Here is a 14,505-nt window from a genome sequence, read left to right as displayed (position 1 = left end):
AAGTCCAGGCAGTTTTGAGAGTTGCTGGGAAACTACTGCTTCCTTTGATTTATATAGTGTTTATCTTTGTTTAGCATCTCTGAAAAACAAATCACATATTTAGGAGCCTATCTTTGTACTTTTTGGCCTTTTTTTGCTGTTGTGTCTTACATACTAAACAAATGAGTCTTAACCTGTCTCTGTCTGATTCTTATTAATCTTTGTGACTCATGGGAATCTCACTTTCCCAGAGAGAACAACTTTTTTATTGCCAATAGATTCTAAACCACACCTTCTGCTTCACCATCCCTTTAGAACTGATTTTTATGGTTTCTTAGTAATTAAAGGCAAAAAGAGCTGCTGCAAGCAGTAATATATTAGGTGTATGCATTAGGGATCCTTTCAGGTGGTATTAAGTGCTTTATAACTATATATTGCAAGAATCTTAATCAACTACAAAAATAAAATACAATTTAGTTGATAGGATGTTGTGAAGATTACTTAATGTTCACACATGCCGATTTAAAATTTAAGTGCAAGTACATTTTTCATATCTGTACTTATGGATAGACATTGTATATAACTTTTTTTAAGGAAACTTTGTCAAGAAACAAATTACTACTTGTTCCTTTTGCCTAATCTTTGCTCCATCTGAAAATATGAACAAAGTTAAAGCTCTTCCAGAAATCTTTCGTTTGTAATATTTTCCCATATTCTGAGGGCATGCATTTAGTATTTGTCCAAAATATCATTAGTCTTATGGTTTACTTCCAAGACATAATTTATTTTCAGTTTTAGGGATTTTTTTTTTTTAAATGACCGTTTATTGGAATTGGTATAAACATGCATCTTCCTATGCGGAAAATCAGTCAATGTTGTTTCTTTGGTTGTAAAAGTTGGTGACCAAATTTGCCGAACAAAGATAAATGCTATATAAATCAAAGGAAGCAGCAGTTTCTCAGCACCTCTCAAAACTGCGTGGAATTAATTTGTTTGTAAGATTTCAGAAAGGTTGCCCTCACAGGTAGCTGCCGGTGATTTATGGATGCAAGCATAGTTTAGCTAGATATAGATATACCGCTTCTGTTTCACGATTGACTTTGTGAATCTTTTGGTAGCTTGTTTTCCTGTAAACATCCCACTGCAAGCAAAGGGGCCATCTATGACTGCCAGCCCAACAGTATATTTACTATGCTTACAGTGTGTGCATGTGTATCTAATACATATGGGTACATATACATACACACTTTATCACAAAACTACTGTCATTGTGTTGGTCACATATTTAAAATTGACAAAGTATTTACACTCAGCCTAATTTTCAAAAATGAAATACCCTAATTTTAAATGGTTTTCTATTACATAGGTGGCTATTTAATTTTTATATTGATGTAAGTTTGCACGATGTTTTATAGCCTTAAGACCAGGTTCTTGTCTCAAAGAATTTACAATCAAATTATAAGAGCTGGTCAGGAATTTTCTGATTGCTTTTTTGGTGGAAAATGTGGTTTCCACAAAATCAAAATTTTCTTCAGGGAAAATAAAATTTTGGCAAAAGTGACAAAAATATTTTGTTTTGTCTCAGGTTGTCTTGAATGGGAATACTTCGATTTGTTGAACCGAATCAAAACATTTAATTTTACTTCAGTTCAACACTGAATTTCATCTGCCTAAGCTGTTGTAGTGCCTGATAGGCGTTTGTATTTCAGATGCCACATGCCTTCATCGTCCATTGTGGGTTGGTCTCCCTAACTAGGATCCATCTCCCATGATGCAGCACAGTTTGTCCTCTCGTTGAACTACCACATCATCATCATGGAAGATATATTCTGGCCAGGGAACCTGGCTCATAGGGAAGAATGGTGACATGACATGGACCCTGAACTACGACTTCTGTGAAGCATTTCAGCAGCTCAGGCAAATGCAGTGCAAAGTCAAACTAACCCCAAACTGAGTATTTTGATTCTCAAATGGCAGGGTTCCATGTAGGTCAAGATGTTCCAACATTTTGAAATAAATTTTTTTTTGCAACATTGTATTCTGTAAGAAGTTTCAATATTTTAACTTTTGTCCTGATTCAGGTCAAATTAAAATGTTGAAATATAAACTCTGCCATGGGATGGAATTTCTGGTTGTTGATCAGCTCCACTCCTGTTTTGAAATTGTAAGCCCTCCAGGACAGGGTCTCTGTCTTTGTATGTGCAGAGCCTAGCATAGTGAAATTGCAATCCTGATTGGGGTTGAGGGGGAATGATGGTAATATGAATATTTAATAACTTAGATAAAATGCATACAAATATAACACATGAATGAAATTGGATTGGTGATAAAACAGGGAGACCAGGGAAAATCTCTTGGGAGAGTTTTATTATATCTATTATGTTGGCTTCATTCAAATATAATCATATCCTGGTTAAGAATAGGAGTGGTGTATGTGGAAGAACCTGAGTGGAGGCTGGTGTGGTAGCAAAAGAAAGAGTTTAATATTTCAGCATCTTAGAGGCAAATTGAAGGAGAGTGAAAGTGCTTGGTATACTGGAGGTAGAAGGCTGGCCAAGGTTAGGGGGCAGCATGAGCAAGAACATGATTTGGAGGGAGGAGACAAAAGCAACAAGAAAGACTGCAGAATTAGCTGAGTGAAGAGTGTGAGAGGCAAGAGCAAAATCAAAGAACTTTAAAGATGTAATTAGGCATCAGAGAAAAGTGGAAGGAGACAGCAATGAGAGACTTGAGGGCAGTGACATTATCATAGCAGAAAGATACATAAGCATTTATAATAATGAAATTTTGGATAAATTAGACTAAAGTGAGGTGGAACTCAGGGATGTCAAAGAAGATGAAGTGGTGGCAGTAAACAAGGGGAGAGAATAAGGGCGTGTCTATATAGGGAGTTACTCCAGAATAGCTAATCCTGATTAATCAAGAGTAGTTAACTCCATAGAATCATAGAGTTGGAAGGGACCTCAGGAGGTCATCTAGTCCAACCCCCTGCTCAAAGCAGGACTAACCTCAGCTAAATAACTCCATCTGTGAACTCTTATTCCAAAATTGATTAAGCTAATTTGGAATTAGGCACTCTTATTTTGGAATAAGAACTTCCACGCACACAGTTAATCAGGAATAGTTCACACCCTGCCTTATTCTGAATGATCTTTTGTGTAGACAAACCTTGGGTCAAAATTTTTAGCATTGTGGATTAAGCATTTTGGAGTTACTGAACAAAAAACAGATTTGGCAACACACTTAATGGGGAGAAGGGAGGAAGACTTTTAAACATATCATTGAAATTGAAGGCCTAGTTGATAAAGGTCATTTTAGCTTGTGTAGAAAAGAGGGGAAAGCTGTTGCTTTCTATTAGGTAGGATAGTCACTGTTTATGCAACAGATGAAAGTTGTTATAGCCACAAGCAGAAAGTTTAGAAAACATGATAAACTTCTGCCACATAGAAAACATTTTTAAATGCACAAAATATTTCTTAGCACATGAGAACATACCTTGCAGATTGTGGATACCTTCTTTCCTGTTAAGTATAATAGTAACTTTAATATCCTTAGATATTTGTGTGCATAGTTAAAGTTGTTGTAGTTTTGTGTTTCAAACACACATACACAGAGAATGGGTGCCCTATTAAAATTGTTTTAAAGCAATTCAATAGTATGTTTGATAGTGAGGCCCTCTAGTGACAATATACTTAAACACTGCAGGATTTTTGTTATAAACTGTATTCTTAAAGGGTTTATAAACAGTCTGTATAAATTTAGAGACACAAGGTGGGTGAGGTAATATCTTTTATTGTACTAAGGTCTGTTGGTTAAAGAGACAAGCTTTTGAGCTTACACAGAGCTCTTCAGGTTTGGGAGAGGTACTCAGAATGTCACAGCTAAATATAAGGGTGGAAGAGATGAGGAGATAAGTTGCATGTTGCAAGAGGCCATTCAAAGTGAAGTGGGCAGTTAACACCTCTACAGTCTAGGACAAAGGATGGTTAATGGGTTACAGATTGTTGTAATGAGCCATAAATCCAGTGTCTTCATTCAATCCATGATTTTTGGTGTCTAGCAGAGTTATGAATTTTAAGTTCCAAGGCTCATCTTTTGCAGGAGTTGTGCAGGTTTCCTTTGAGGATGAGGAGAGAGGTCAAACAGAGTGATCTTTTTGTGAAAAGGACTACGAGTGATACAGTATTTGTCTTTTATCATTTTCTTTGTGAGTTCATTTGAGAATGTACTGATTGTCTGGTTTCACCCACATAGTCGTTGTTGGAGCATTTAGTGCACTGGATGAGGTACACCACATGTTGTGATAGCTAGGCATGTGTAGGACTCATGGATCTTGAAAGGTGTGTTGTGGGTGGTATTGATCATAGCAGTGGAGATAGGTCTGCAGGTTGTGCTTTGCATCTATTGTTATGGGAGGTGCTGGTGCTGCTTTGAGGAGTTGTTGTGTCCTGATCTGTTAGGAGCTTGCTTCTGTTGATGAGGTTGGGAAAGAGGGAGCTTGAAGGCCAGAAGAGGGGGTTTCAGGAAAGTTTTCTTTCAGGATGTAGTCCCCATAAAGTATGGATTGTAATTATTTAGTGATACCCCATATGAGTTCCATGTGGAGTGGTAGGTGACAACTAAGGGTGTTCAGTTAGAGGGTTTTTTTTTCCTGTATTGAAGCAGGTTCTCATGCAGTCTACTTCTTGGTGGAGTGTTGTGTGAAGGTGGTTTTGTGTGTGTTAAGGTGTATATTAAGGTATAAAGTTAGCGCTAGGTTAAATCTTGGCATAAGAGCTTTTATGCTGGGAGATTTTAAAATAGATGTCTACCTTTTTATTACATACATTTAGATATATTTAAATGACATTTGTTAAAATTTAGAGGCTTTGAGAGTTCCAGCACTTTTTAGATGTTAAATGTATATTTGTGGTATCAGAGCTTCCAAGGCAGTTTCATGACTTGGAATGTATATTTACGTTCCTTCAACAAAAAACTTCATTAATACGTATTAAAATTGAAGGATTTATTTCCCTTACCAATAGCTTTCTGACTTCAGCATTAAATAGTGAAATCCTCTTAATTGGAGTACTCTGTTAGATCACATTTCATCACAATTAAGATGAATATCTGTTAATATAAAAGATCTTTGTAATAGTAATACTTCAAATTTCATGAGGCTCATGTGGTTGATGGGAGATGCTGTCTGAATTGGTGAAGGATGGAACGTTTCTGCACGTCCAATGCCAGTTGCACTGGCAGCTGTGCAATGCCCACATGTAGTTGGCATGGAAGGGGCAGACTAACAGTCAAGAGCAGGAACCAGTGAAGCAGTACAAGCATAATGTAGAGATCACAACTAAGGAAGGACTGAAACCTGCTCGAGAAGGAAGCATACAGAACCAACTGTTAATGTGCTTCAGCGGGGTCCACACGGACAGTCCATTGCAGGATAGATTCATGCCCCAGTTTGCCACAAGCTAAATGTTTGTGTAGACAAATTAACCTATAATACAAATCATTCTGAGAGCTGGAGATATAATAAACTGAGACAGGAGCCCAAGTGACCTATCACTAGAATCCTAAGATTGAATTTCCTGGTATTGCGCCATGTGTTTTTTGTCAAACAGTGCAGTGATGGGTGATTATGCCATGTCTCCAAAGGTGTTATAGCTAGTAGTGAATGAAGGTTTGCCAAAGGGTTCAGTGAATGAGGCGTTGTCAGTGAACCAATTTCTGCAGATCTGCTTTCAGGTTCAGAACCTAAGCACAAACTGTAGTGGTCATAGCTTGGCCATTAGTACATGGATGACCAAAAAATCTAAGGATTTATGGACAGATTTTAGGTGCAATTGTTTGTTGTTCTTCAAGATCTGCATGTTCTAGTTTGTTATAAGCACTGTACAAATAAATAACATATGGCCGGCACCTATATCTTGGAAAGAATTATTTAATTGTTTAAGAATTATTATGGTCTTCTAACTGTGGGTTTTCTCATTATCAATAACTAATCATTGGGTTTTCTGCTGCAAGTCACGTAACTCTGTCCAGCTCTGCTCTGAGTCTGTCTCCCAATACGGTTTGTGATTAAGTTGCAGGGTGCCCTTGTATAATATTTTGAGAAAGCGACTCTCCCTCTCTCCTCACTATGAATAATTTCCCTCTTGGAACACTGATGACCCGTATTTTTTCTTCTTTTCAAAATCCACACCACCTCAACCAAGCAGGCAGACTTCCTTTAGGAACATAACTAATGCTAATGCTTGATGAGCTGAAGGACTGATAGGATACTGAAAGCACACCAACCCTCTTAACTGCGGTGGCTGTAGAATATGTCACCACTTCTCACCTTGAGAAGGAGACACTGTGGATAACAGCAATCCTTACCTAGCATGCAGCACAGTAGTACAGAGCACTACCAACAAATCACCAAATCAGTCCTGGACTATCAAATATCCTACAATAAAGTTTTGCTCATTCACTTCTGAAATTATAGTAAACAAAAAAGGTGGTGTGAATATTTTCTCCATTGTACATTTTAACCTTAGAATAGATCTCCTGGAAGTCAAAGCAGGTTTATTTTGGGATTTTAGAGGGAGGGCTAAATTCCTTTATAGTAACATAGCAAGGAAATGCCACAAGTGTACTTTCTTCCCTCTCTGTCTGTTCCTTCAGTCCTCTTTTTGTTGTCTTCTTCCATTATTTGTTCCTCTGTTTAGTCTTTGATTTTTAAAACCACTTAGCTCCTTTCTTCAATTTTTCTTTCCTCTGTGTCTTGTCGTTCCCTTTTTTGCTTTTTATTTTCCCTTACTTTTTTAATTTATCTATATTTGTTTACTCTCCGCATACCACTCTCCCCATTGCTCCTATCTGACTTTCTCCATTCTGTCAGCACCTTGCAATTGACAAATTTTTGTCAGCTTCACTCTTTTTCACCTCATATATGATGAAGCAGAGGAAAGGATACTAATATACTGTACCAATCCACTTTGAGTTCAGATTCTAGCTTTGGTGATGTTTCTTCTCAGCACTGAATTAGAACATGAATTTTAAAATTATTGTTAAACACGGGTTTGAGACATTTAAATCAAAATGAAAAAGCCGTTCCCAAGCTCTGGGTGCTTAAAGGGTGCCTCTAAAATTGTTAGGCAGCATTAGCAATATTAGTGAATTTTAATGTGGTGATTCGGTTTATAAATACTTAAAATACATTTACATTCTACTAGCACTTATTGAAAAGTAATACACAGGAGATCAAAACACTTTATTTCCAAAAATATACCTTTCGTCCTCAATACATAATGCTCTATATCTCTCAAACTAATATGCCTGTTCTGTTTTGTCATGAAACTGTAGTGGTCATTTTTATTTATAACTCTTTTTTCTGTTATGAAACTTATTTGACTATCTCCAAAAAAGGGTGAAAAATGTTGGAAATAATTCTGCTGTAGTTTTGGCTTCAGTAATATATCAGTCACCCACAGTGGAGGTTAATATGTACCTTGCACTGGTTTATAACTTTATAGAGTCTTAACTGCATATTTTAAATTAAACAAGTATGGCATTAGACATGATTTATTTTTGTGCTTTCATTTTTTTGTTAAATGTAGTATTTCCTGTCACACTTGCAGGTGCTGTTGTTTTTTCAAGCGAAGGAAAAGAAAAACCATTCAACGCCACAAATGACTCTGGAAGCGGGCAGAACATGGGGAATTACTTTCTTGTTCATCTGCTGTCTTGTGATTTAAAAAAAAAATCATTTCTGTAGTGACCACAAATGATTTTCAAAGACTCCCTCTTAAACAAAACTGTCATGCCTCTGTGCTTTGGTTTGGTTGTCCTTCATTTGTATTTTATTTTTCATCCATCTCTTCTGGAAGTTTTAAACTTTTGTCAAACATGAATGCTTCTTTGACCATCAGTAAATGGACTAGTGAAATGGTACAAATGATCACTGCTCTATCTTCAGCAAAACTAAACTTCAAAAGCATTTCTTCTGTCCTAGAAAGCATTATCAGTGTCTTACCGGAAGATCAGTTATGTTATAAATCTGGTTTTTGATGAGCTCTATAACAGCATGTTGAAAGCAGTCTTTTTTTCAAGTGGATAATGAAGAAAAATATAGTTGCCCAAGCATTTAAAAATAATAAAAAGTCTTACCTTAAGATTTTTTATTGTCTGTGACATCTGCATTGATCAGTACTACTGGTGGTACTGCAGTCCCAAATTGTATTGTATTAGCATTACATCCTCTTCATGATATCATGGTACAGTCACTGCCTGGAGATACTGAGGAAGAAGCTAGCTGGATTCGGCTGATGACAATGGTCTATGCTGTAGTTGCTAATGAACAAAAAGGTATTGGTAGACTCTGGGTTTCTGTGCTTTTTTTGTGCCTCTAATGGAGTTGCAGTATAGTAGAAATGGCAACAGTGCTTGTACAAAAATACAAATGTTTGTATAATGTAAGTTGTGCTTCTGGTTACATTAGACAAGAAGATTAAAAACCTTCAAAAGAGAGAAGATATTTAGGAGTTATAAAATACACTAAGAAGAAATAAATGTGAATCTGCTTAAAGTGGAATGGGAATTAAAGCCTAAAATTCCCATGAAGGCTACTGCTGAATGACAACATCCTCCTTAAACAGAAAATTTGGATGTGCCATGTAACTGTTAGATCTTGTTGGTAAATTATTTTACTCTTTGATTTAAAAAAAAAAAAAAAAAAAAGCAATGGAAATGGGTTAAACTTATGCTGCCTTCTCTGTGTACTAGACTGTAGTACCTAAAACTTTGCTGTGGTTTTCTGGAACTTTCTTACCTTTCTGTGTAGTATTGCAACTGAGTTAAGATATTAAGGAAAGGATGGGTCAGGTACTTTTCCCCACAGTCCTTTGAAGTGCCTGCAATATATATAAACCAGCTGTTCTGTAGAAAAAAACAGCCCATTCCATTTTTTCAAGTCTGCTTCATTTAAAGCCATAATGAGAGAGGTGTGCTTTTGTCATATTTAGCTGCCAGTACTTGGAGAGATGGAATAAAAGGAAGGAAGTGGCTAGACAGATACGTTGACCAAAACTTACTTACTTCTCACAATTTTTAAAAAAGCTTACTAGAGCTCATTTGTCATTTTTTTCTGTCAACATATGCCTTCTGGCATACTTATTTATTTTTAATCTCTTTTGTGGTAACATTCAAAATGTGTGTTAAAATAGATAAATGCACACCTTGAATTCATTATTGCATTTACAGGGATTTTAGTTGTTTTATAATGTATTTTTTCTTAACTGCCAAAACTGCAGTGCATTGTTTTGATGGATGATGTGCTCACATGAATACAAAATGTGTAATCTGGTCATTGCCACTGTTGCTGTTAATGATCTTGTTAAATTTTTGTTTTAAATACCTGAACTTGGCCTACAAAAGCATATGCTGTATAATTGGGTCAATAGTTTCCTCTCTACCTGTTTTCATTACTGATTGTCTTAAACTCATGGACAGTTACATAATGTTCTTTATTTTGATTTGAGCTGAAAAAGTAGGTTGAATTGACCATTCTAATGTGAAACATGTCTGTCTTTGCAGTATTTGACCAAATTTGTCACTCCATAATATTTGTAAGTACATGGAGTATTGTATTTCTTGTCATACAGCTGTTTAGTTTCATTCTCAAGGGATGTTTGACCTGTACAGTGTTTATATGATCTGAATGCCTTACACATAACAAGATGTGTATGTTAATCCAATTATGGACTTAAATATTTTAAAAAAATGTAAAATCTGTTTATTTTCTGCAAAGACCAGTATCTGACATTTTGCTTTTTAGCAATATTTTTAAGTACTCCATTTTAATACTGAGGAAACGTTTCCTTCTGGCAACACATACTGCTCAGTACTAAGTAATGCAGGTATGTTCAGGTTAAGCCAATGATGTTTTGCATCTGTATGCTTTTTCCCTTCTAAATTAATGAAGTCAACATTGCCTGAATGTCTGAATAAAGAAATTCATCCCTGTTTAAAATTATGTAAGTGAAGAAGGAAAAAAAAAAATAAAGGTAGTTTTTTTTAACTTGCCTTTCCCCCCTTCCTACAGTGTTGGATATAATAGTGGAAGACATTAGTTTGGGGCCTGCCAAACAGTTTTAAACTATTTGGAGTGTCAAAGCATTGCTCTGTAAAAGGAAGTCACTGAAAATGGCAGCCTAATGATGCATTTAGACAACAAATAGATGGAAATACATAAACCTAATTGGAATCTACTTTGTGATGTGGTATTCACTCTTTGTGAGCTGCATCCCATGGTTGTGGTAGGGTATTTGCCACAGTGTCTGTCATATAATTTTAAGAAAAATATTCTAGTGGATTTGGATGCCTAACACTTTCCTATACAAGACCATAATTTCAATAGCTTATAGTTTCTCCACACTTTTAGCTGTTTGGGCTGACATTTTCCATGCCAGAAGCCTGTTTCAGGTGGAATTTGTAGGGTGGGGGGAAAATACATAGGCAAACCAATGTCGCAGGAGGGAAAAAAATCTTAACCATTTAATTTTAGAAAATGTGGAAATGGCAGAAGTGCTAAATTACTTTTTTGTTTCATTTTCACCGAAAAAGTTAGTAGCGATTGGACATCTAACGTAGTGAATACCAGTGAAAATGAGGTAGGCTATGAGGATAAAATATGGAAAGAATAAGTTAAAAATTACTTAGATTATTTAGATTTCTTCGTCACCAGGGCATGATGAAATACATCCTACAATACTCAAGGAGCTTACTGAGGAGATATCTGTGCCATTAGTGATTATCTTGGAAAAGTTATGGAAGACAGGAGAGATTCCAGAGGACTGGAAAAGGGCAAATATAGTGCCAATCTATAAAACGGGAAATAAGGACAACCCAGGAAATTACAGACCAGTCAGCTGAACTTCAGTACCCAGAAAGACAATGGAGCAAATAATGAAGCAATCAATTTGCAAAGATCTGGATGATAAAGTAATAAGTAACAGCATGGATTTGTAACGAATAAACCATGTCAAACCAACCTGATAGCTTTCTTTGACAGGATAACAAGCCTTGTGGATAGAGGGGAAGGTGGTAGATGTGGTATCTTGACTTTAGTGAGGCTTTGATACGATGTCTTGTAATCTCATAAACAAACTAGGGAAATACAACCTAGATAGAGCTACTATAAGGTGTGTGCATGGTTGGAAAACTGTTTCCAGAGAGTAGTTATCAGTGGTTCATAATTAAGCTGGAAGGGCGTATCTAGTGGGGTCCCACAGGGATCAGTTCTGGGTCTGGTCCTGTTTAATATCTTCATCAATGATTTAGATAATGGCATAGAGAATACACTTATAAAGTTTGTGGACGATACCAGGCTGGGCAGGGTTGCAAGTGCTTTGGAAGTTGGTATTAAAATTCAGAATGATCTGGGCAAACTAGAAAAATGGTCTGCAGTAAATAGGATGAAATTCAATAAGCACAAATGCAAAGTGCTCTACTTAGGAAGGAACAATCATTTGCGCACACACAAAATGGGAAATGACTCACTAAGAAAGAGTACTGCAGAAAGGGATCTGGGGGTCATCGTGGATCACAAGCTAAATATGAGTCAACAGTGTAACACTGTTGTAAAAAGAGCAAACATGCTCTATGAGGAAAGATTGAAAAAATTGGGTTTGTTTAGAGGAGAAGTGAAGACTATGGGCTGGGGAGGAGGGGACATAAGTTTGTTACAAGGAGGAGGTAGGAACAATTGTTCTCCTTAGCCTTTGGGAATAGGACAAGAAGCATCGGGCTTAAATTGCAGCAAGGACAGTTTAGGTTAGACATTAGGGAAAACTTTGCAGGGTAGTTAAGCACTGGAATAAAATTGCCTAGGGAGGTTGTGGAATCTTCGTCAATGGACATTTTTAAGTGTTTGACAAACACCTGTCAGGGATGCTTAGTCCTGCCACAAGTGCAGAGCACTGGACTAGATGACCTTCTCTTCCAGTCCTATGATTTTGTGATTGAGATTCTTCAGCATCTATATGCTTGAGCAAAGACTTGAATTTTAGCAAATGAGCCTCCCTTATGTCAGGTGTATGCTTTTTGTCATCCTAGTAAATAAATAAAACTTGCCCAAATGTTGCCAAGTTGTGCGCCTCGGAATATGACTGTTCACACTTGTATAGGATTGCTAGAAGCTGGCAGCATTATTCTCTGAAGATTCCCACTCAGCCAAGTGGATTGAGTATGCATCATTCCCACAGAGCTGCTGGGTATGCTGCAGGGGTTGAGCAGCATTTTCCATGCAATGCTATTTCTTGAAGGCTACCGTGCTGCTGGGCAGTGGAACTGAGAGCAGGGAGACTCTTCTGTGCTCTGAATGTTTCTGCTGGAACCCAGGCAGCATGGTGGAGGAAGTAATTTGACTTAGATGCAGAGCAGTGGCAGACAGGCAGGAGGGGGTCCAGAAGTTAGGGCACTAAACTAGCACTTGGGAGACATGGGTTTAATTCCCTGTTCCACCACAGACATACTTCCTGTGCGATCTTGGGCAAGTCACTTTAGCCTCTCTCTGCCTCAATTCCCTATCTGTAAAATGAGGATAATAGTATTCCCTACTTCATAGAAGTGTTGTGAGGCTAAATGCATTAAAGATTGGGAGGCACATTTAGAAAAGAGCTGTGAAACCTAATGACAAATGTTTATTTCCCTTTGAGCAGCTGGACCACACAGAAAAGAAATCTTCTGCTACTAGTTAATCCACTAATTCATGTAGGTCTGTGCTGTGGATCTAAAGATTCCATCTGTGGTGAAAACCCATGTGAAGGTCAGTTATTGTGTCACATGATGGAATTTATTTTTTCAGTTTAAAAAAAAAAAAATCCTGCTCAAATAAGGAAATGCCATAATTGAGGTTGCCCATGCATTTTAACTTCAGCTCCCTTTGTGCATATGCATTATGATAGCCTTTAATTCCATTATCACACTTTTTTCCCCACAGAACCCCTGCCTATTTCAGCAACTATTCATAATTTGTTTCCCCCTCATTTTTCATTGGGTGGTCCTCATGCCTTATTTACTGCATGCTATTCAAGCCCTACTCTGAATACAAAATTACAAACTTCTTTATGGGGATTTTTATGCTGCTCCTTACAATAGCATCTGAGTGCTTCACAGATACCAATTAATTTGTTTTCACAACACCTTAGTGGGATGATTTTGCAGAGGGGGAATCGAGGCACTGAGAGGATAATGTCAGAAGTGTCCGCTACTTTTGGGTGCCCAATTTGAGACACGTAGGGCCTGATTTTTTTTTCAGAGCACATAGCATTTTATAGCACTTGAGATGTTCAAAGCACAGTTCCCAGTGACTTCAGTTGTAGCTGTAAGCGATCAACCCAAGAGTCTCAAGTTGGACCCCCAGAAAGTCAGGAGCACTGAGCTACAGCTGTGAAAATTTGATTTAAATGACTTGCCTAGTGTGCCAGAGGCAGGGATAGCATTGAATTCTCCAGGGAGACGTTCCACTGTCTTGGACACACCATCGCCTCATTAAGACAGTGGTCAAAGCTCTTCTAACGCTCAGGTAACAAGACCCATGGTCCTGATTCTACCAGGAAGATTCAGAAACCCCATTAAATTCCATTGCCTGCTAAAGGACTCCAGTACTCCACCCACAGGATGATTCGTCAGATCCTCCTCATCATTCTATGCTATCCTCAACCATCCACAAGTTGACCTGCAAACAGGCCCTTTCTCTTCACTGCCTACAAATCTCCTTGGTTTTCTGACACCCTGAGTCTGAGGGGCAGAAATTCCAATGCCAATAGTGGAAAATGAAGACTGATACAGACAGAATGAAATCACCACTTCCTCAAAGCCTATGCCGAGGCTATATTACAGACCAAGAGAACCTTCTTATCAGCCTTCATTGAAGCTGCCAAATCCTGTCCCAGTGTGCTAACCAGGATGGAAAACTACTTAATCTTAAATATCTACAGCCTGCATAAGAGCCAAATATCAAGTGCTGCAAAGAATGATGGTCCTATTTCTCTGGAAAGGCTATGCACATTCAGGAAGGCTTCTCAAACAATCTGAGTCCATCCCACCTGCATTCACTACAATAGCCTGCCTACATTCACAGAGTTTTGTGCATTCACTAATCAAGAAGTTCTAGCTACGCTGAAAAGCTTTCCCCTCAAAACTTGTGAATTCCACCTATGCCGTTCCTGGTTTATGACCCTCCTTTCATGAGCAACTGGTGCCACTCATGACTGAAATAGCCAATGCCTTATCCAGGGAAGGCACCTTCTTTTCCTTCTTCAAACATGCACTATAGCTCAGCCAACATGGAAGAAACTAACCCTGAATACATCAGTTCTTGACAACTATCACTCCATGTCAAACCTTCCACTCTTGAGCAAGCTCATAGAAAAGCTAGCCAAAGGCCAATCTCAAGCTCATCTAATTGAAGCTAATATCCTAGACTGGGCACAGTATTGATTTAGGCTAGAATATGGAATTGAAACTGCTTTACTGGCACAGATGGATGATCAT

The 14,505-nt window shown here is 37.7% G+C and overlaps 1 protein-coding gene across 12 annotated transcripts in view; it reads left to right on the top strand.

Moving 5' to 3' along the window:
• CSNK1G3 (casein kinase 1 gamma 3) overlaps positions 1 to 11,195 on the top strand; it is a 155,797-nt gene extending 144,602 nt beyond the window's left edge. For 9 of the 12 annotated variants that reach the window (XM_067569246.1, XM_067569244.1, XM_067569241.1 and 6 more), the window contains one exon: positions 7,590 to 11,195. In XM_067569246.1, coding sequence (XP_067425347.1) covers positions 7,590 to 7,644 — 55 coding nt within the window. In that variant the 3' untranslated portion in view covers positions 7,645 to 11,195. Of the gene's footprint in view, positions 1 to 1,688; positions 2,229 to 7,589 lie in introns of those variants that run through there. The other 3 variants (XR_010924056.1, XR_010924055.1, XM_067569242.1) reach the window with 2 other exon arrangements.
• Positions 11,196 to 14,505: the final 3,310 nt, after the last annotated feature.

Source organism: Emydura macquarii, unplaced genomic scaffold (genome assembly GCF_026122565.2).
Source record: "Emydura macquarii macquarii isolate MOO-44397 ecotype Brisbane River unplaced genomic scaffold, CSIRO-AGI_Emac_v2 contig_2897, whole genome shotgun sequence".
Taxonomy (NCBI): domain Eukaryota; kingdom Metazoa; phylum Chordata; order Testudines; family Chelidae; genus Emydura; species Emydura macquarii.
The sequence above is the reverse complement of the archived record's forward strand: the minus strand, read 5'-3'. Positions and strand labels throughout refer to the sequence as shown.